The 21,660-nt window shown below is 48.9% G+C and overlaps 1 protein-coding gene across 6 annotated transcripts in view; it reads right to left on the bottom strand.

Annotated features, from left to right (window-relative positions):
• Anks6 (ankyrin repeat and sterile alpha motif domain containing 6) overlaps positions 1-13,232 on the bottom strand; it is a 42,402-nt gene extending 29,170 nt beyond the window's left edge. For all 6 annotated transcript variants that reach the window (XR_015047385.1, XR_015047386.1, XR_015047387.1 and 3 more), the window contains exons 1-4: positions 12,859-13,232; positions 4,999-5,501; positions 1,947-1,991; positions 758-962 (exon numbers count right to left, since the gene is read on the bottom strand). Coding sequence is in view for 3 of the 6 variants with exons in the window: in XM_029475711.2 (XP_029331571.1) it covers positions 758-962; positions 1,947-1,991; positions 4,999-5,501; positions 12,859-13,190 (1,085 nt within the window). In the remaining 3 variants the exon portion in view is untranslated. The remainder of the gene's footprint in view (positions 1-757; positions 963-1,946; positions 1,992-4,998; positions 5,502-12,858) is intronic.
• Between the last annotated feature and the right edge of the window lie 8,428 nt (positions 13,233-21,660).

The raw sequence follows: 21,660 nt of genomic DNA, 5'->3' as shown, positions 1-21,660 counted from the left end.
CTTCCAGTGTTTAAGCGGGACATAGCCAATCATGCCCCACCACTCAGCAGGTCAGGGGCAAATGTGCTTTCTATCAGTCCTTCCTACTGTTCCTCCCTAATGACAATAAAAACCGGGGCCTCTGCCCCGAAAGTGCTCAGCCACCACACCTACCTCTCGGTGGACAGGACCTTCCTTCCACAACTTTCTAGCAAAGTCAAGGATTTGAGGTTCATCAGATAAGATAACTAATGCAGGAGTGTGATATGGCCAGTTGAACCAGACAAGAGGAAAACCCCTAAGGGGAACATTTAGTGGCTATAAGATGACCCCAGAGGGGCCTGCAGAAGGGTGACAGCCCACCTGGCTGGGATGATCACATTACTTTAAAGGGGAAGGTCAAGATGACTGTCAGAGTCTAAGGTGATATTTGTGGCCACTGCTCATATCGTGAAGGGGATGCTTAATGGAGGTCTCTGAACTGCCATGTGAAACGCCAAATGAACCAATAACAGATCAGCTGGAAATAAATGAGAAATGATCATTCTGCCTAAGATGCACCTGCTGTGTGCGTTTACACAGCCATGGGGAAACTCAAGGGCAGGGTAGCAAGTATCCCAGATGGAGACAGAGGCTGGCTGAATAAAACCCACATCCATTCTATCTTTTTGCAGGTCTTGATGTCCTCACAGCCCTGGGCTGGCTACAAGTTGCATCTTGTGTCAGAAACCCATTGCCAACTAGAGCACTTGCTAGGCCTCGTGTGGGAGACACGGACCCGTGGTAGGTGGCCTGCATGAGGGCCGTCCAGCCATGCACGCTGTCCTGCTTGTCCATGTCTGCGTGCTTCTCCACCAGCAGCTGTACCAGGGGCAAGTGCCCCGTGACAGCAGCCAGCATCAGTGGGGTCGCCCCGTCCCCGTTGACCAGGTTCACGTGGTTGGGGTCTTCATCAGCAATCTCCTTCACCAGCTGGAAGTTCCCTACAAACGGCAGGAGTCCAGGTGACACACAGGTGACACATAGCCCCTGGCCCCACAAGGTCATTTATTCAGTTGTCTCTCACTCTGCCTCTGCTGTGGTCATGGGGACCGCTACTCAGATCCCTCTATCTGTGACAGACGGAGATCAGCATATGAACAAACACAAGTGCTATCTGTGTCTCAGAGCATAGGGAGAGTGAGGAAGGGCCACAGGCCTGAAGAGGGAAAAATACAGGTTTAGATGGTAAGCAGGAATCCGGGAGGGCTGCCTGAAGGTGGTGTCTCTAGCAAGAGGGAACCCTGGAGCGTGGGAGATGGGTCAGTAGGTAAAAGTGCTACCCATGCAAGCTTGAGGACTTGAGTTTGAATCTCCAGGACCCCACATAAAAGATAGACACGGCATGTAGCATTAAGTGTTTGTAATCTCAGTGCTCCTAGGAGACAGGAGAATGCCAGCAGCTTGCAGTAGCCTGGTGTATGAAGCAGAACACTATGGAAAACCTTCTCAGGGGGGAAGGTAAGAAAGGAAGGTGAGCAATGGTGAGGCCAACCTCTGCAGGATGGCATGCCACACCAGCGCCTCGCTCTCTCATACACTCACACACACACACACACACACACACATAGAAACTCTGAGCTAAAGAGCCCTTCTGTCATAGCAAAACTGAGGCTCGCAGAAAGAGCCAGGCACATCTAGCTGGTGATTCAGTAGGGACCTGGGAGAATGTTCTAGAAGTGTTCTAGAGTGTTCCAGAGTCTGTGGGTAGAACACTCTAATAAATTAGAGGCCTCCAGGGCCCACCCTTCCCTGGTGAGAGTGAATTAGAACATCACGAAAGTTAAGAAATTACTTCTAAATGAAAGCAAACAAGAAAACTGCATTTCTTTATCAGATTCCTTGTGCCTTTGAATTAGTGTGGGAATCGGGCTGGAGGGCGGGGCTTGGGCTCTTCAACATCCAGAAAAGCCCCTTGAAGCACTTACCCATCTTCAGGGCATGGAAAATATCTGGTCGCCTCTTCTCCTCATCTGGGTAAACAGAGATTTCCAGAATTAATGGAAGAGAAGTTTAACAGAACTCTAAAGCCACATCGGGTCAGAGCACAGGGTCTAAAGAGCAAGTCCTTGTAAGTCATGGGGCAGAAGCTCAGAGCAGGGGACTGACTATGTGACAGCCTTTCTGGGCAGCTGTTACCCCAGGCTTTTGAAAACACTGCAAACTGTGGGATGTATTTACCTAGGTTAATAAAAAAAAAAAGGTATGGTCTTGGAAAAAGTTCATTCTGTAAGAATTTGAAAAAGAAACTGTTTAACTTCTAAAATCTAACTACAACTAATTAAGTACAAGGTCAGAGAGCCCTGTGACACTGGATCACTGAGCTCTGGAAGTAATGGCTGTGCCCCCCACCCCACCCCAGAAAAGCACCTTTTCTTTCTTCCCAGGCACTTGAGTCGGGTGCCCCGCCAGTCTGTGGACAATTGTCAGGCCAACTGTCCATCAGACATGTTCACACTGGGCTCTGACCCTTGGCCTGGTGCAGCAACTCCCTGTCCACCAATGCAAGCCTCTGCCCCGCCGCACCAGGCCCAGCAGTCATCCACGAACAGGAAACAGGCATTCCCTAAAGCCAGTGAGCATGCTGAGCAGCACAGGCAGGGCTCCTGCGCCTTAGTGAACTCCATGAGGGACGCCCATGGCTCTCGGCTGGCTGGGAGGAGCAGTGAGCCCCATGTGAGCCAGAACGCACGTTTCTGCACCGCTGCCCCACTGACATCAGCATCTGTGCCACGGAGTTGTCCCAAGGAGCAGCAGGTGATGTAGGAAGGAGGTGCTTCAGAATCGTGGAGCCTATCAGGGTACCACTGTGCTAACTGGCCTCCAGCAGCCGTCCCAGCCAAGCTGTAACATGGAGTGATACCGTGACTCTCAGTATCAACTACAGCCAGGGACACGGAAGAACAGGGATAATTTTGCCTGTGAAATATCAACACATGGAGCCATATCGTAGTCACCGAAAAAGCACCTCGGGGGGCTGGAGAGATGTCCAGCAGTTAAAAGCACTGGCCACTCTCCCAGAGGACCCAGGTGATGTCCAGTACCCACATGGTGACTCGTTGCAGGGGCTCTGGTGCCCTCTTCTGGCCTCCTGGGGCACCAGGCCCACATGCAGTACACAGACATTCATACAGGCAACATACCCATATAAATAAAATAAAATCTGTAGAATTGTAAGTGCCTTCGAATTGCTTATGAGCTCCGTTTGCTGAGGCCGGTGGTTTTTGAGGGACAGGAATGTCACCAATCTTATTGCTGGATGCTAGACAGCCACCTGGTAACATGAGTCACTAAACAGTCCAGCCTGGCTCTTGATGCTAGGACAGCTATTTGCACTGATAACCCGCACTGCTGGGCTGGGCCTTTCTTTATTCTGGGCTTCAGTGGTGTTGTCCAGGGACTCCACCACATCCCAAGGAGAGGACACCTGACCCAACCTCTGCACAGCATGAGACAGAAGAATGTTACAGTCACCGGGCAGCTTTGGTTGGGACGAAAAAGAACACAGAAAGGTCAAGATCTTGTATGGGTGGATTTCCTGCATTTCCAGGAAAGAATGGGGTGTGTGTGTGTGTGTGTGTGTGTGTGTCTGTACTGCTGATGACTTAAGGACCTTTGGTATGGCAATCAATCGTGCAGCCTTCACGGCTGTGGTGGTCCCCTGGTGGTTAGCGCACTTGCAGGACTTCTGAGGTCCACTTGTGGTTATCTTCCCTGGGTGGCCATCCCTGCCGTCTCACAATGCCTGGCACAGTCAGTCTGGCTCTCTTCACCTCGTTCTCATCTGCTGTTCTCACTCACAGCACCAACCTCTCCCACATGGTCATTTATTTCCTACTTATAACCTGCCTTCCCCTACCGAGGCCACTGCCCTCCAGGGTAGGGATCTGGCTCTCAACTGTTCGCTGGCACATGTCAGGTGCTTTGAAGGGTACCTGGAACATAGCAGGCATCCCACACTAGCAGAGAAACTGAACTTCCACTGTTGGGAGCTACGCACCAGGGACAGACACTTCAAAGTACAACTGTCACAAGAGCCTGGCAAGAGAAATGCATCTATACTTCATGAAACCTGATACTAGGATCCCCAGGAAGCCAACACCGACAGTGACACCGACAGTGGTCACATGGCCCACCCTGAGTGGGCAAAGAGAAGCTCAAGCCGGGTCTGGCAGAGTCAGCACTTGTCACCCACTTTGCTCGGTGCTCAGGCTGTGTGTGACACCGTTGAGCAGAGGTTCCAAAATGCAACGTGCTGTGTGACTGCTCCTCTAAGAACAACCCTAAAAACAGCAGCAAGCAAACACGAGACTGCCAGGAAAACCCAGACTCGTAAGGGAACCACTGCACACTCACTACGAGTGACCTGGTCCCCAGGGACTGGTGGCCAGCACCTTCCAGAACAGGGGCTACAAACCTAGGCTTGCTGTCCCAAGTTTGTCTCTGCACTCAGCACAAGGCCACACTCACTCACTTACATTCTAAATGCGGCTGCTCTCACTCTAACAAGGGCCAATAATCACTGGTCAGCACCTACATAGCCCAGGAAGCCTAAATCTTCATTACCTGGACTTTTACAGAGAAAACGTTGCTGGCCTCTGTTCTAGAGGGATCCTTGGACCACTTACATCAGAGCCAGCTGAGGGAGGAAGGTCAGGTAGAGAGAAAAGGCCTCACTGTACAAGTTCACAGGCTCTACTCCCAGCAGTACCTGGTCATGTTGGGAAATGTGTAAGGCCTGTGTGTAACCGGCATTCATAGGTACTGTGTAGCTCAAAGCTCATGGCCTGCATGTACTCCTTCTGCACACATTTTTAGTTTGGCAAGCCTTGGCTTGTGCAACCTAAACAATCCTCTCTGTAAAGCCACAGCAGGGACCAGGGTGTTGGTGGGGAGTGACTTTTGGGGGAAGTGGTGGGAGGGTGGGGGGAGGGAGTGGGGAGTGACTGGGGCAGTGGCGGGGGAGGGGGTTGGCCTGACCTGTTTTTGGCCTGACAGTGGTCAGTGGGTCCAGGTATTCAGCAAGATCCCTGTACTTGCGGTCAAGAGCAACCTCGAAGGCGGTCTTCTCCAGCACACCGAGGTGGTCAGGGTTAGCTCCCTTCTCCACCAGCTGCTGCACCACACTCAGCTTCCCAAGGAGGGCTGCCAGCATCAGAGGGCTCCAGCCCACAGTCCGGGCTGTGTGGTTGGGGTCCGCACCCCACTCCATCAGCAGACGTACCACGGCCTCGTGTCCATGCTGAACAGCGGCCATCAGGGCTGTGATGCCCAGCAGTTCATCCCCGCTGCCTCCCATTGCTGGGGACTCTCCAGAAGGGGTGTGGTGGTCCACAATGGCTCCCGCCTCTAGCAGCAGCTTCACCACACCCAGGTGGCCACCCCGAGAAGCCACGGTGAGCACGCTGGCACCCAGCCGATTCTGAGCGTTGACATCGGCTCCATGATCCAAAAGGAGGTGTGCCACGCTCACATGCCCACACCTGCCGGGAAGATGGGGGTTGTTGACACCAAACAGAAAACGCTGACAATCGAGCACTTCTGATGACCCTCACTAATGTCAACTACTGCAGGCACAGGGGCTGTTCAGAAGGGATGACCTCAGCCTGGTGTGGAACGCCATCAAGGAAAACTCCTTACACAGGCTTCAAGTCACCATACATGTGTTCACACATGTACCCATAGACATGCACACATGCATATATGTGTACACACACGGAAAATAAATGGACACGGTAGTGTGCGTACATAATCCCAGCAGTGGAGGCGTGAAAACAAGTGGGTCGGTATAACCTGCCCACCTGCTCTCCGTGCTCCAGGCCCATGAGAGACTGTCAAGAAAACAAGGTGGGGGTCTGCAGAGACAGCTCAGCAGTCAGGAACACTTGTTGCTCTTGCAGAGGCCCTAGATGTGATTCCCAGTACCTACTTGGTGGCTTACAATTCTAGATCCAGGGTATTTGAAGTTGTCTTCCGAACTCAGGGGGTACCAGACATTTACGTGCACAGACATGCAGGCAAAACAGCATACACATAAAACAAAAGAAAACGATCTAAAATTTAAAAAAACACACACACACAGGCACACATACACACACTGAGGTCAGATCCATCTGCCTATACCACTCTGCCCTCCACATCTGAGTTTTCTGTACTCTGAGTTATGGCCTGTCTCTGCCAGTGCTGATCCCCTCCTGTTCCCTTTGTGGTGATTCATGTCTACCCTCCTCAGCCCCCACCACCGCCTGCACATCCCAGTATGGCAGCTGCCCTGGGCAAAAGGACTCTGGCACCTCCACAGAGTCCTACTGCCACCTGCTGGCAGGAATGTTTACTGCAGGTGACTATGAACCTGGTGTAGTCCCATCCTTCTCAAAGAAGCTCCAGCTATGGCTGTCTTCAGGGCCCAGAGAAGACAGACAGGCTCCTGCCAACTCCCGGACTCCAGGGGGAGGACAGATGCCGCTTCTCAGTGGGCAGAGTTATGTTTTAAGGTGTGAGGTCTCTGAACGGAGAGTGTCCAAGCTAGAGAAGGTTCCTCCTGGCTAAGGGGACAGACACAAAGACAAATCCAGGGAAGTGGGTGTCAGAAGACGACAGTGCAGGGGTCAGGTTTGGAGGCTGAGTTGGCCCTCCTTTGTGGAAGTGGATTTTGTGCTTCAGCGAAAGCTCAGGGCTTCCTTCCCTGAAGGAGGCAGGGCCAGGGCTGAACTCTGGTCTGAGGCTGCAGCTGAATATAAAATACCTTCTGGGCTGTGAACCTTGACACACCAGGCTGCCTCCTGCAGTGTGCAAATGAGAACCTGGCGACCTGGTCCCCCAGCCCAGGGCAGGATGGGGGCCTCTACTCTGGAGCAGAGAGGTGAGTGAGGAAACACACTCCCATGCAGAAACTGCAAACTCAAGCCCCCTCCAGCCTCCATCCCCTTCCCTGCTGTCCTCCAGAGCCCCCCCACACCTAACCCTCCAGGTCCCTCCCACCTGCCCACAGCCAGGAGGGCTGCCTACATCGCTGTTATTTCCCAGCCCCGTTCTGCACCTTCCTACCCTCCTTCCACGCACTCCATCATGAGTGTGACTCACAGGGTCCTGCCAAGCAGGGTGCTGTGCCTCTGTGCTGCTCAGGGCCCGCTCCCATCTCGCCAACTCTGAGCAGTTTCCTGGGCTCCCATCTGAGGACCCCCCAAGTCTGCAGCTTCTCTCTGTCTAAACCTGAGCCCTCTTTCAAAAACTGTTTCTTGCCTACCTGATTGTAACTAAGGACAGGGTTAGGGGACTTCCCTGGTCACTTGCACAGGAGATGGCCCATGTTAGGGTTCAATATGTTCATTCGGTCTCATGAACTGATAAATGAACACACTGCATTGATGACAGGGAAGGGAGGTCTGAGAGATAGAAGGCAACCAGGGGCTGCTTTGACCGCCACTGCAGTATAGTTAAAAGCTCCCACCGGTTTTGGGAGCACAAAACAAACTCTAGTATAATCTCTAGCTGCAGATTACAAGGTACTTTCAGATTCTTATCTCATTTGAAATCCGGAGATGTACACAGTGCCTCCCACTTCACAGATAAGGAGGCAGCAGAGTGGAGCAGAGAGCAATTAATCTCAATTTGAAAGTGACAGGACCCAAACCGTCCCCAAGAATTTCAAATCACAGCCCCTCCAGCCTGCCCGGTTCCTACAGGGGAAGCAAAGGGACTGAATTTGAGCAGAAATACTGAATTTTGCAATGTTTTCTGAACTCCCAGGTAGCCCTAGAGAGCATTCAATTAGGCTGAAAAATATAAAATGATCCAACGGCGCCCTAGATAATTTTGCGTGTGTTCATTTTCTAATAGGTAATTACTGAAAACGGGGCTGCTGGGGGCTTCTGAGCAGGTGCTGAGGCTGACAATTAATTTCAGCAATTAACACCTGTGCTTTGAGAGCTGGCACACGATCCTGCCACTCAGAGCACCTGGCATGAGTGGGGTAAAGAGAGAAGTGGGTGAAAGGTAAACGGGCCAAGGTGTGGCTAGACAGCCTCACCATGCTGTCCCCTGCTCAGAATCACTACCAGTGCCCGAGAGGAGTTGTCAGTTGCTGGATTCACAGCTCTCCGGCCATCCATCAGTCTGTGAATCTGACTCTGTCACTCAACTCGCCTTGTGGCTGTGGACAGGTTACATAGCTTCTCTGGACCTCAATTCCTTGTCTCTAGAGGGGGGTCAACAATGATACATACTTCCGAAGGTTTTGGGTGGACTGAAGGAATGAATCCATTTAAAGCAGTAAGCACGGTGCTGGACACAAAATGGGTGCTCAAGAAACGCCACTGTTAGCTGGACCCGATGATGCGGGCAGGGCTGATGTAGGGCAATTAGACCTGCTGGAGCTACATAGTAAGTTCAAGGACAGCCTGGGCAGTTCAGCTGAGACTCTGCTTTAAGGGCCAAGGTGGTAAGTCTGTGATAGCATGCTTGCCTGCCAAGTACAAGCCCTGAGTTCATCCCCACTACTGGAGAGGGGGAAGAAAAGAATAATCTATTTTTGCAAATAGGAACTACGGTTCTACTTAAACCATAGGAAGCCATTGTCTCCAAGTGCTGGCACAGGGTCTCTTCGGCTTGCCTCATGGACAGATGTTGGAACGCACAACAAGATGAGTGTTGAGTCCACTTAGGCAGGCACTGTGGGTATCTGGAGCACTGTCCACGGATTCTAAGAGGAGCATAAGAAAGGAGAGTGGCCATGCACAGGTCACCCTGAGTTGAGGGACAGAGAGACCAAGGGACCCACAAACTGACCCTCAACGAAGTCTCCCTACACTGGTCTCTGACCCTGAGCCTCCACCCGGACCAGGGAGCAGACAGCTCAGAGCATCTCAACCCCAGTGCAGTGGAGTCTCCTGTGAGGAGACTTAAAAAGTGTCCAGGCCCTGGCGAACAGGCATGTGTGAATTCTAATCCTCTCCTCACGGAGGTACCTCCTACCTTGGGCTCACAGAACAGTAAGGTGTGTATCGTACTAATACGCTCAAAGCAGCACCTGTTGGGGCCAGAGAGATGGCTCTGCAATGAGAACACTGGCCGCTCTTCCAGAGGCTCCATGTTCAGTTCCCAGCACCTCTCTGGCTGCTGACAACTGCCTGTAACTCCACTTCGAAGGGCTCTCATGCCCTCCCTCCTCTTGCTTCTGAGGGCACCAGGCATGCATGGCACACAGACAGTGGTGCAGGTAAAACACACCGATGAAACGGTAATTAGAAAACAGCGCTCATGGCAAACTGAAGCACAAAAAGACAGCCCAAAGCATCTCAACTACAAAGTGTCAAAGCTGGAGTGCTTGGACCGCAAACCCCAACTCTTTTTGCCCTGCCAACGGAAGGACTCTAACAGACCCAGGCACCGCACACAGCTGCCGGCGGGGTTTGCCCTCCTTCCTTCTCTCTCTTTCTTGCTAAGCCGTTATATCACTCACATTCCAAAAGCTAGCCACCAAGCAAGGTCTGTTAGCTCATTTGGCTACTTCCTTGTGCCTGACCAAGATACCCAGTTTCAACTATGAAAATGCCCAGGTCTAGCAATCAAAACTCATTATTTGGCTATACTGGCTAATCTGTCCAATCAGGACTCACCAACTAACTCACCCTAGCACAGATTCCCTGTTTTCTCCTTAAAAACCATTCCTACGGGGGAGGGGGGTGGAGAGATGGCTCAGCAGTTATGAACACTAGCTGCTCTTCCAGAGGTCCTGAGTTTAATTCCCAGCACCCACATGGTGGCTCACAACCATCTGTAATGGGATCCGGTGCCCTCTTCTGGTGTGTCTGAAGACGGTGACAGTGTGCTCACATATATAAAATAAGTTATTTTTTTTTAAAATCACTTCTGCAGAGACACCTGCTGCTCTCTTTGCCAGATTCAGAAGCAGTTCCCCCCTCCCCCATCCTCTGGGCTGACTTCAAGGTCCTTTCACCAACTTTTATACAAGAAAGTCCTTTGAATCTGTTAAACTGTTAATTAACCATCATGATTAGGTTAAGTATCCTGCCCATCAAGATAAACAGGAGTTGATGGGTGTGATGGTGCACACCCAAATCCCAGCACTGGGGAAGTAGAGGAGGCTCTCAAGGTTAGAACCAGCCTGATCCACATTAAGGCAATAATAATCAGACATCATGATGATGATGATGATGATGATGGGGAAGGGGAAGAAGAGGGGGAGGAAGAGGAGGAAGAAAAGGAAGAGGAAGAAGAGGAGGAGGAGGAAGAAATAATCAAATAATGTGGACAATTCTGAAGAAGAAGAAGAAGAAGAAGAAGAAGAAGAAGAAGAAGAAGAAGAAGAAGAAATAATCAGATAATGTGGACAATTCTGAAGAAGAAGAAGAAGAAGAAGAAGAAGAAGAAGAAGAAGAAGAAGAAGAAGAAGAAATAATCAGATAATGTGGACAATTCTGAAGAAGAAGAAGAAGAAGGAAGAAGAGGAGGAAGAGGAGGAGAAGAAGAAGAAGAAATAATTAATCAGATGATGTGGACAATTCTGCAGAACTTGGTGAACAGCAAAAAATAGGTGACAGGGGTTGGTGGCACTGAGACAAGCCAGTGCTGCAAACCATGACAAGCAAAGCTTTCAGCAGATGCCCAGGGCTTGCAAGGTCTCTATAGTGGGTGGATCTCAGAGAGAAGGTGTACACCTGGGCCTCTCCAATGTACAAAGTCATTCTGAGCTTCTTTCTCACAACCCTTCCTGTTCCCCACCTCTCTCCTCAGCTTCCGAGTCACAGCCTTCAGAAAGGTAACCCCAGGAACCCCATGTGGAGAGATATCCCAGGGAGTCTTAGGTATAGCCAGGGTTGGGTGCACAGCGAGCCAGCCTGGTATGGTGAGACCAGAGACCATGGCCACATCAAGGAAGGCTTCCTGGAAGAAGCTAAGCTTGAGAGAGGAGGGGCTTTGCTGAGAGCAGAAGAGAACTCACGCTAAGGGTTCTGTGGAGACTCCCTGCCAACGCACATTCTGATATCTAAATCTCAGGGTCTCACCAGTAAGGAGGAAAAGATAATCTTGTTTCAGCTTTTTTATTTATTTATTTTGGTTTTTCGAGACAGGGTTTCTCTGTATAGCCCTGGCTGTCCTGGAACTCACTTTGCAGACCAGGCTGGCCTCGAACTCAGAAATCTGCCTGCCTCTGCCTCCCAAGTGCTGGGATTAAAGGCGTGCCCCACCACGCCCGGCTCAGCTTTTTAAAAAAGTACAAAGTAATGCAGAGAAGGCCCAGATGAAATCCAGGCCTGAACCTAAGAGACCAGGACGGATGTACTGACAGATGTGGACAGACAGAAGTGTCATCCTGAGTCTAGGGCAGCCGCTGGTGACAGGCACAGCCAAGCACTTGTTCCAGAAAGATCTGGAAGCTCTTCACGGAGGCGGGGGCAAAGGTATACCTGGAGCAGAGGAGTATGGTGGGAGACAGCTACAGAGGTATCTGCGGACAAGGGTGAGGGGATGGAGAGGAAGACGGAGGCGGGTGCATTCTGGGGATATCACAAGCCAATGAGGGGGTACCTAGGCAGGAGAAGGCTCACATGGAGGAAGAGTAAATACTGCCCCTAAGAGGAAAGAAACCTAGAAAAAAGGTTTTACAGTCACCTCTGCTGCCCTGGCATTCTCCACCGGTACCACCTGCTATGTGACTGAAAGCCAAGCTCACTCTCAGGACCGTCCCTCTGGGGCTAGAGAGATGGCTCAGCAGTTAAGAGTACCTGCTGCTCTCAAAAAGGTGCCAGGTTTGATTTCTACCATCTGTGTCTATACCTCCAGTTCCAGGATATCCACTGCCCTCTTCTGGCTTCCCTCAGACACCAGGCACACATGTGGTGCACATATACACAGGCGCTCATACACATAAAATAAAAACAAATCTAAAAACAAAACAAAACAAGCATTGTCTCTTTTCTTGTTTTTTTTTTTTTTTTTACAGCTCAGTATATTTATACGAGTCAGAAATCTAGAGATGGATTTTGCTGCCTCTCCCAACCCCTTCACAGGGTCACACAACCATGAGGATCAACTTCAGGTTGGTCCAGGCCACTAATTGTCTCTTCCTTGGCTGCTGTCTTCCTAGCCAGCCTTCCTGATTCTGGCCCATCTCTCTGCCCATTCTCACAGGTGCTGAATGTAACTTACCCGAAACAAAAGTCTGTTCTGGTCACTGTGCCCTGTGCCTTCCACACTCCTGATCATCCTTAGATTGTGGGTTTCTGTTCAGCCCCAATCTGGCACCTACTTTCTTCCTCCAATGGTGGGCTTGTCTCCAGCCCCCTCTGGGTCGCAGCATCCTCTCAGTTGTCAGACCACCTTTCATCACTGTGTGTCTGCCTTGTGCTTGCTCTCCCTCGCTTCCTCGTTTTCCTGTCCTGGATAACTCTTACAAATCCTCGAGTCTTAACACCTCATTTCTACTAAAAATCGCCTCTATTCCTCCAACTGGGTCAGCTACTACTCTCAGACCTTCCAGATCAAGAATGCTACTTTATTTACCCACCCACCCCACTCCTATCCCCAAAATGGGGACTTAATTGGATCCCAGTTATCTATTCGGCCAACCCCCAAAGCCAGGGTGAGTAGACAGATTCTTAGGAGACCCTTGATGCAAAACGGAATGAATGAACGTCTAGAAGATGCACTCCGCAGCCTCCACACTGTTCAAAAGCCAAAGTTTCTAACATCCCTAATCTTGTGTTTCTGAAACCGCCCTTTTCTTTCCATCATACAGATGACCAAAAAGCAAAGTTCCAAGTCTGCCATTCGCACTCTCACGAGTCCCGGACTCTCTCCTTCCCAGTCCCCGCTCACCTGGCCGCCTGCATGAGCGCGCTCCAGCCGTAGTGGTTGCGGCTGTTGACCGAGGCTCCGCGGCGCAGCAGGAACCTCACGAGTGGCTCGTGGCCACCAGCCGCCGCCAGCTGCAGCGCCGAGTTGCCCGCCTCATCGGAGCAGTCCACCGGCACCGGCACCCCGGCCTCCGCTGCCCGGACCGCCTCGGGCCCTGCCGGCTCCGCTCCCGCCTCGGGCCCCGCGGCCGGGTCTGCGCCTGGCTCCAGCAGGCGCCGCGCCGTGTCGGTGTCACCCTGCTCGCAGGCGCGGAGCAGCAGCTGCAGGCCCGGAGCCAGCGCGCCCTCGCCCATCGCTGACCGCCTGCTCCGCGCCGCCGCCCGCTCCCACCCCGGGCCGCGCGCGCGCCCGCCGTCCGCAGGCCCGCCCCCTGGGTGCGCGCGCGCCTCCGGGGTCGCGCCTGATGGGTACGCGCGCGCAGAGCCCGCCTCCCGGCTTGTGTGGTCACTCTTCAGTCTTCCTGTTCGTTCCTACTGAATCCGACCTCTGGGCCTAGCTTAAAACTCATCTCGCATCTCTACCGACCCCAGACCGGCCCGCATTTCACTAGCGCTCCCTAAACAGTCGCAGGCTGAATCGGGACGAATGGGTCAGCCCCGTCGTTTGCCGGAGCAGCCCTGCAGTGCTGAGTTCATCTGTGTCAAGCTACCCGCCCATCTGTCTCTTGTCTTTGACGGGGGTCACCACTACCGCAGTAACTTACATGTTACAGATGGAGATTTTTCTAGCCACACCCCAGACCCACTGTCGGAAACTCAGTGTGGGACCAGCAACTGTTCTGGTCCCAAGCCCTCCTGTATATATATCACACAAACGGTAGGAACCACCGACTGGTCCCCAGGGCAGTCCTGGTAGCCACCCTAGAGATTCAGATGATTATTCCAATCTACAGTAGACGAGTGACCGGGAAGGTTGTATGTTGCTATAGTCTGCACAGATCTGCAGGCGCTGCTGTGGCTAGGACTCAGGTTTTCTGACATCAAGTTCATCTCTCTTTCCGGACTCAACAAGTATGTATTGGATGCCTGTTAGTGCCAGGCACAGCTCTTCGTGCTGAGAACGTTTGCAAGATAGCATCTCTGCCTTCTAGGATCTGACCCACCCATCCAGGCTATAAAGATATGCTGTGGTAATAAACTTGGCTGCTGAATGGTAGTTGAGTGCTGTTGACACAGTAAACGGAACATGAATCTAAGCAAAATCGGGTAGAAGGTGGGGCATTGTTTCATAATTGAGCCAACAAGAGAATTACTGAAAATATAACGCTTGCAAAAACCATAAGGAAGAGAGTAAGCCATGGGGATATTTGAGGGAAAGAAGCTAAGCAGAAAGCAACAAGCAGTTCACATTGTATGTGTCCTTACAGCATGGACACTTCCATAAGAAGAGACAACTGGTTTCCCCAGATGGTTAGTAGTGCCCCCCAAAACCCAGCAAGAAGCCAGACATACAGTTAGGCAAGGCTGTTACAGGTCCCAACAGTGTATCGTGATAACAGCATAACTGTTAGGTCTGGGCAGTCATGAGTCACGGGTACAGGTCAGAGAGGATGGGGGTGAGGAATCAGGGCTGGAAGATGAAAAAAATACCATATATGAAGATGTGAAAATATCTTGAAGGTTTTCAGGGCTTGAGTTGCAAAAGACTTCAATGCCCTGCTACAGACTATGGAGTTTATTCTGTGAGTGGGAAGCCTAGAAAAGTGTTTGGGCAAGTCAGTCAAGAGCTAGAGCTAACCACTCCTGACTCGCTTCCACATCCAACCCAAATTACTGCAGTAGGGTTGGCGTGGGAGACTAAAGGCATGTGCCACAACTACCCCGGCTACATGATATTTTAAAAATAAGCAAATAATAGTAATAATTGAATGATAATCAGTACATAAAAGTGAAAGGCATAAAAGAAGAGGCCCTTGCTCTCCTTCTTTGAGTTTCTAGAGCTATTTACCACAGGGCTCCATCTGTCTTAGCAGGAGTGTGTGGTGGCTGTCCACATCATGGTTGGCTAACAAACAGAGATTAGCAGATTCAGGGGCTGTGCGGTCACCTTCAGAAGCCTGGCCCTGTGGGCTGGGAAGACGGCTCAGTTGGCAAAGTGCTCTCTGCTCAAACAGGAGGACCTGAATTTGGATTCCCAGCATCCACATACTAAGTTGGGTGGGGCAGTGCACAACTGAATCCCAGTGTTAGATGGTGGAGACATGAGCCGGGGGCTTGCTGGCCACTGGTGAGCTCCTGCTTCAGTGTGAGACCCTGTCTCAGAAAAATAAAGTGGATCGGCTCCGAGATGGCTCAGTAGCTAACTATACCTGTTGCCAAGCCTAACGACGTGAGTTCAATCCCTGGGATCCACATAGTGGAAGGAGAGGAACAGTTATTGAAAGTGTCCCCTGGCTTCCACATTTATTGTATGGCATGCACAGGCACACACACAATAAATAAATATGTCAGCGATGGTGGTGCATGCCTTTAATCCCAGCATTGGAGAAGCAGAGGCAGACAGGTCTCTATGAATTTGAGGCCAGCATGGTCTGCATAGTGAGCTCTAGGCCAGCCACGGGCTATATAGTGAGTCCTTTTCTCAAAAACAAAACGGAATAACAACAACAACAATAATAAATATAATTTAAAATAAACAAATAAAGTGGAAAGCTGTGTAGGAAGATATTCGACATTGACCTCTGGCTATCACATACCCACATATGGTACATGCCCATAATTATAGCACATAGTACATATACAGTGTACACACACACACACACACACACACACACACACACACACACATGAGCAAAAGAAAAACACCAACTCATAGCTGAATGTGGTTGTACATGGGTATAATTTCAGTTCTGGAGTGGCAGAGGAAGAAGAATGGGGAATTCAAGGTCATCATTAGCTGAATAGAATAGCCACATAAAACAAACAAACAAACGAATAGAAGAAGAGGCCTCCTAGTGACCTACTTCTTCCAACTAAGGTTTATCTAAGGGTCTACAGCATCCATAAATACACTGGGAAACATATTTTCAAAACATAAGGCTGTAGGGGACATCCCCAATAAAACCGGGGAATAGTGACACACATGTGTACATATTAAGCAAGAATCTTGCTTGCGTGTAGCAGAAACCAACCCTGGGGTCACAGCAGCAGCAGGAGGATATAGTTTAAGATTCTTTTCTAGTTCACAAACTTGGAGGGACCAAGTTTTGAAGATTTCCGACCAGGGTGTCCCAATCACATAACAGCCATGTCCTTCATGTCTACTCAGATACCTTATGGTGTCACTGGCTTCAAGTTGACAGCCTGACACAGTAGTGCCTGATTGGCCCATCCTGTGCCCCTGCTATATTTGACAAAAGGAGACTAGGAAGGCAAGTTGTAGGTTTTAAGCATCTATGGAGGCAGCCTTGGTTCACAAGGAAGGAGTCTTCCCAGCGTGGTGAAATGAATGCCTCAGATACCTGGACCCCCTGGTAACAAATCCCTGCACACTCTGCCTTCTAAGCTTTTCCTCCAGGAGTCTTCCTGCCTGATTCAGTTCCTGGAGGGTCAGGGGGTAGTACATGGTCCAGCCACACTAAGTGGCTTAGGCTGGAGTGCTTACTGAAGCAGGAGAGGCACGCCCCTCACAAGGTTTTCAGTTGTCACACTGAGTTACCCTGCCAGTACCTGAAGCCAGTCTGCAAGGAAGGCTGCCACACAGGGCAGCAGAGCCATGGGCAGAAAGCCCTGCCCTGCCTTTCTGCTGATGTTTATTTTGAGTAAGGCAGTCATCATAGTCAATCCAAACCTATCGAGGGTAGCATTTACTGTTTTAACTGCAGAGGTTTGTACTTACATTTTCTTCTTTTGTGGTATTGGCCACCGTCTCTAGGGCTTTGTGCTTGCTAAGCAAGCTCTCTCTCTCACTGAGCTGCACCAGTCCCATATTTATTTTTGCTAATGAATGGCTCTGTGCGGTGCAGGCTGAATTTTGCCTGTTTTTTGTTTTGTCTTTCCATTTGACAAATGTCTCAGACACCTTCCCATGCAGATGAATTTAGATTGAGGACAAGATTCACAATGGTGCATATGACACCACCAGGTAGGAAATGTAACATCATTTAATTTTGTTTGTTTGGTTTTCCTAGGCAGGGTTTTTCTGTGTAGCCCCAAGTGTCCTGGAACTTGCTTTGTAGACCAGGTTGGCCTCGAACTCAGAGATCTGCCTGCCTCTATCCTTTAACAGTCACCATGCCTGGACACTTCTTTAATGAGGCACAGCTGACTTGTTTCTAGTATTCTGCTAATTTATATTAAGTACGTGTTTCTATATTATAAATACTATATAATTATGCATACAGTTATATAGAGATATATTATATATAAATACATGATATGATTAATTATAAATTATACATTATAATATACTATACAATGTAATACATTAAATATATAATTATATATAATAATTCAATTGTATATTGAATATATAATCATATATTATAATACATTATATATTCATATATGCACATAGACACACATATATACATATACATTTATACATTCATATATTTATACATACACATGCACACACACACATATGCTGTATTGTCCAGGTGTGGTGGAAGGTACCTGTAATCCCAGCACTCAGGAGGATGTGGAGGCAGGAGAATCATGATTTCTAGGGTCAGCCAGCTTGGAATATGAAGTAAGACCCTTTTTCAAAAACACCATCACAAAATCTTGTGGTAAGCCATGTTAATTAGGGTCCTTATAGAGGACAGATAGCACACTTGGCTGACATCCTGAGCAATATTTACTAAAGACTGAACAAGGGGCTAGAGAGATGGCTCAGCAATTCAGAGCACTTTCCGCTCTTGCAAAGGATGCTGGTTTGGTTCCGAGTGCCAAATGGGCAAGTAATAGGCATTCACAAACACCTACAACTCCAGTTCCATGTTTTAGCACCTCTACTTGCTTCAATGGGTGTACACACACACACACACACACACACACACACGTGCACCTGTGCGCACACTCATACACAATAAGTACTTAAGTAAATGTTTTTAAAAGCATTGATCACATTTAAAAATGGTACAGGATACCAGAGCTCTTAACCCTCAGAGTATTTGCCACCCCAGGTCTAGAGCAGTCACAGAACTCTGTAAAAGAGCAGCAGAGGAGGTGGTGAGCCACTTGATACAGGTGTGGCTTTGAGGAGCAGGTCAGTCAGCGGCCCACTGCAGTTTAGCAGGAGACTCCTCCCACCGGGAACAAACACCTCTGGTCTCACTCCCATCTGTCTGCTTGTCTCCTGCTGTACTCCTGGTCAGAACTCAGCAGGAGTCCAGAGTCTGGAAACCCACAGGTGTTCCGTCTGTCACCTCCCTACCCAGCCTCCCAACAGCAGGGAGCCTTGCTACTCAGCATGTGGTCCACTGGGCAGAGCAGGGACACTAGCTGGGAGCCTGCAAGCAGTACAACTTCTTGGGCCCAGGCCAGCTCTACTATGCCAGACTCCCCAGGTAATCCAAACACAGAGTAAAGGGCACAGGGCAAAGGCCAGCAAAGGGTAGCTACAGTTTTATTTATGTTTTATGATCTGCCTTTTGGCACTTTTTTTTATTAGATATTTTCTTTATATACATTTCAAATGCCATCCCGAAAGTTCCCTATACCCTCCCCCGCCCGCCCTGCTCCTCTACCCACTCACTCCCACTTCTTGGCCCTGGCGTTCCCCTGTACTGGGGCATATACAGTTTGCAATACCAAGGGGCCTCTCTTCCCAGTGTTGGCCGACTAGGCCATTTTCTGATACATATGCAGCTAGAAACACGAGCTCCGGGGTACTGGTTAGTTCATATCGTTGTTCCACCTATAGGGTTGCAGACCCCTTCAGCTCCTTGGGTACTTTCTCTAGCTTCTCCATTGGGGGCCCTGTGTTCCATTTTGTAGATGACTGTGAGCATCCACTTCTGTATTTGCCAGGCACTGGCATAGCCTCATACGAGACAGCTATGACAGGGTCCCTTCAGCAAAATCTTGCTGGTATAAGCAATAGTGTCTGAGTTTGGTGGCTGATTATGGGATGTACTCCCGGGTGGGGTAGTCTCTGGATATTCCATCCTTTCGTCTTAGCTCCAGACTTTGTCTCTGTAACTCCTTTCAGGGGTATTTTGTTCCCTCTTCTAAGGAGGAATGAAGTATCCACCCATTGGTCTTCCCTCTTCTTGATTTTCTTGTGTTTTGCAAATTGTATCTTGGGTGTTCTGTTTCTGGGCTAATATCCACTTATCAGTGAGTGCATATCTAATGATTTCTTTTGTGATTGAGTTGCCTCACTAAGGATGATATCCTCCAGATACATCCACTTGCCCAAGAGTTTCATAAATTTATTCTTTTTAATAGCTGAGTAGTACTCCATTGTGTAAATGTACCACATTTTCTGTATCCATTTTTCTGTTGAGAGAGATCTGGGTTCTTTCCAGCTTCTGGCTATTATAAATAAGGCTGCTATGAACATAGTGGAGCATGTGTTCTTATTATCAGTTGGAACTTCTTCTGGGTATATGCCCAGGAGAGGTATTGCTGGATCTTCCGGTAGTATTTTGTCCAATTTTCTGAGGAACCTCCAGACTAACTTCCAGAGTGATTGTACAAGCTTGCAATCCCACGAACAGTGGAGGAGTGTTCCTCTTTCTCAACATCCTCACCAGCATCTGCTGTCACCTGAATTTTTGATCTTAGCCATTCTGACTGGTGTGAGGTGGAATCTCAAGGTTGTTTTGATTTGCATTTCCCTGATGATTAAGGATGCTGAACATTTTTTCAGGTGCTTCTCTGCCATTCGGTATTCCTCAGTTGGGAATTCTTTGTTTAGCTCTGAACCCCATTTTTAATGGGGTTATTTGAATTTCTGGAGTCCAGCTTCTTGAGTTCTTTGTATATATTGGATATTAGTTCCCTATCAGATTTAGGATTGGTAAAAATCCTTTCCCAATCTGTTGGTGGCCTTTTTGTCTTATTGACGGTGTCTTTTGCCTTGCAGAAGCTTTGCAATTTTATGAGGTCCCATTTGTTAATACTTGATCTTACAGCACAAGCCAGTGCTGTTCTGTTTAGGAATTTTCCCCCTGTGCCCATATCTTCAAGGCTTTCCCCCGCTTTCTCCTCTATTAATTTCAGTGTGTTTGGTCTTATGTGGAGGTCTTTGATCCACTTAGACTTGAGCTTTGTACAAGGAGATAAGAATGGATCAATTTGCATTCTTCTACATGATAACCGCCAGTTCCTTTTGGCACTTTTCCCCCCTCTGTTCCCACTGTTTTGATTTGAGTCCAAAAAAAAAAAAAAAAAAAAAAAAACCAACAACAACAACAAAAACACCAGGTGTGGTGGTGCACGCCTTTAATCCCTGCACTCGGGTGGCAGAGACAGGCAGATTTCTGAGTTCCAGGCCAGCCTAGTCTACAAAGTGAGTTCCAGGACAGCCAGAGCTATACAGAGAAACCCTTGTCTCGAAAAACCAAAACCAAAACAAACAAAAACAAAATCAAATGTTTAAATATTTGTTTATTTGTTTAACTTCTGAGGAAAATGTCTCCTAAGAGTAAGAAGGGAGATGGAGGAGAAAGGATACAGTGGCAGGTAGTGCCGAGAGGAGAAGGAGAGGCAAGATGCTTCAGCCCAGAGCCTAGTACTGGGGAGATTCAGCCAAATCTATCAGGAGTCCCAGTTAGCATTCCCACCGCACTATTGGTGTTGGGAAACTAGAGGACACCATCAAGACTGGGCAGGTGCAGCCACTGGAAGCTCTCAGTATCAGCTCCCCAACAGCCTAGAGTTGCTGGCAGTTGTGAATCACTTAATGTGGGTGCTGGGAACCAAACTCAGATCCTCTGTAAGAGCAGCAAGTTCTTACATACTGAGCCATCATCTCTCCAGGCCCCTTGTGCTTTTACGGACAATGCTGCCTTGGTTTTCCGGTATGCCTCTTTTGAGAGATTTTTAGCTTATTTTTAATGGCTAAATTCCTAGTTGTGGACTCACAGAATCAAAGGGGTAGTAATGCTAACATTGAAATAAATGTTGCCTAATTGCTCTCCAAAGCTTATACCAGTCTGCTTATACCAGGCACACAAGGGCATGTTTATTTACACCCTCGACAACAATAGAGTTACTATAACAACCGTTTAAAAGCGCTGCCAATCTGATAGGTGAAAAATTAGTTCCTGGGAAGTTTAATTTGTGTGCATGTTGGACAAAGAGATCGAGTTTAATCATCTGTCTTTCTTGAACTATTTCTATCTGTCCTTTTGGGGAGGAACTGGCTATTCAGATCCTCTGAGCATCTTTATTTCTCTTTGTTCTTTGTAGTTTCCTGTTGATTCACATACTGGGTAAACGTCACCTCAAGAAACCTTTTCTTGATTTGTCAGCCGACTTTGTATTATCTTGGAAGCCTTATAAATATACAGATTTTAATAAATTTATAAATAATTTCTGTAATGGTTTCTTCCACCCAATAATTTTATTCTTAAATTTCTCTCCTCTTTCCCTTCCCACTGACCCACTCCATTTTATTTATTTATTCATTCGTTTGTTTATTTACTTATTTATTGGAGACAGAGTGTCACCATATAGCACTTGGTGGCACAGAACTGGCTCTAGATCAGGCTGGTCTCCAACTCACAGAAACCAGCCTGCCCCTGTCTCCCAAGTGCTGGATTTAAAGGTGTACACCACCACACCTGGCCTTCTGCTCTTTTCTTTACAAAGT

This window comes from Mus caroli, unplaced genomic scaffold (assembly GCF_978045245.1).
Source record: "Mus caroli unplaced genomic scaffold, Mus_caroli_1 scaffold_6, whole genome shotgun sequence".
NCBI classification, from domain to species: Eukaryota; Metazoa; Chordata; class Mammalia; order Rodentia; family Muridae; genus Mus; species Mus caroli.
Note: the sequence above shows the minus strand (reverse complement) of the source record. Positions and strands in the feature narration are given on the sequence as shown.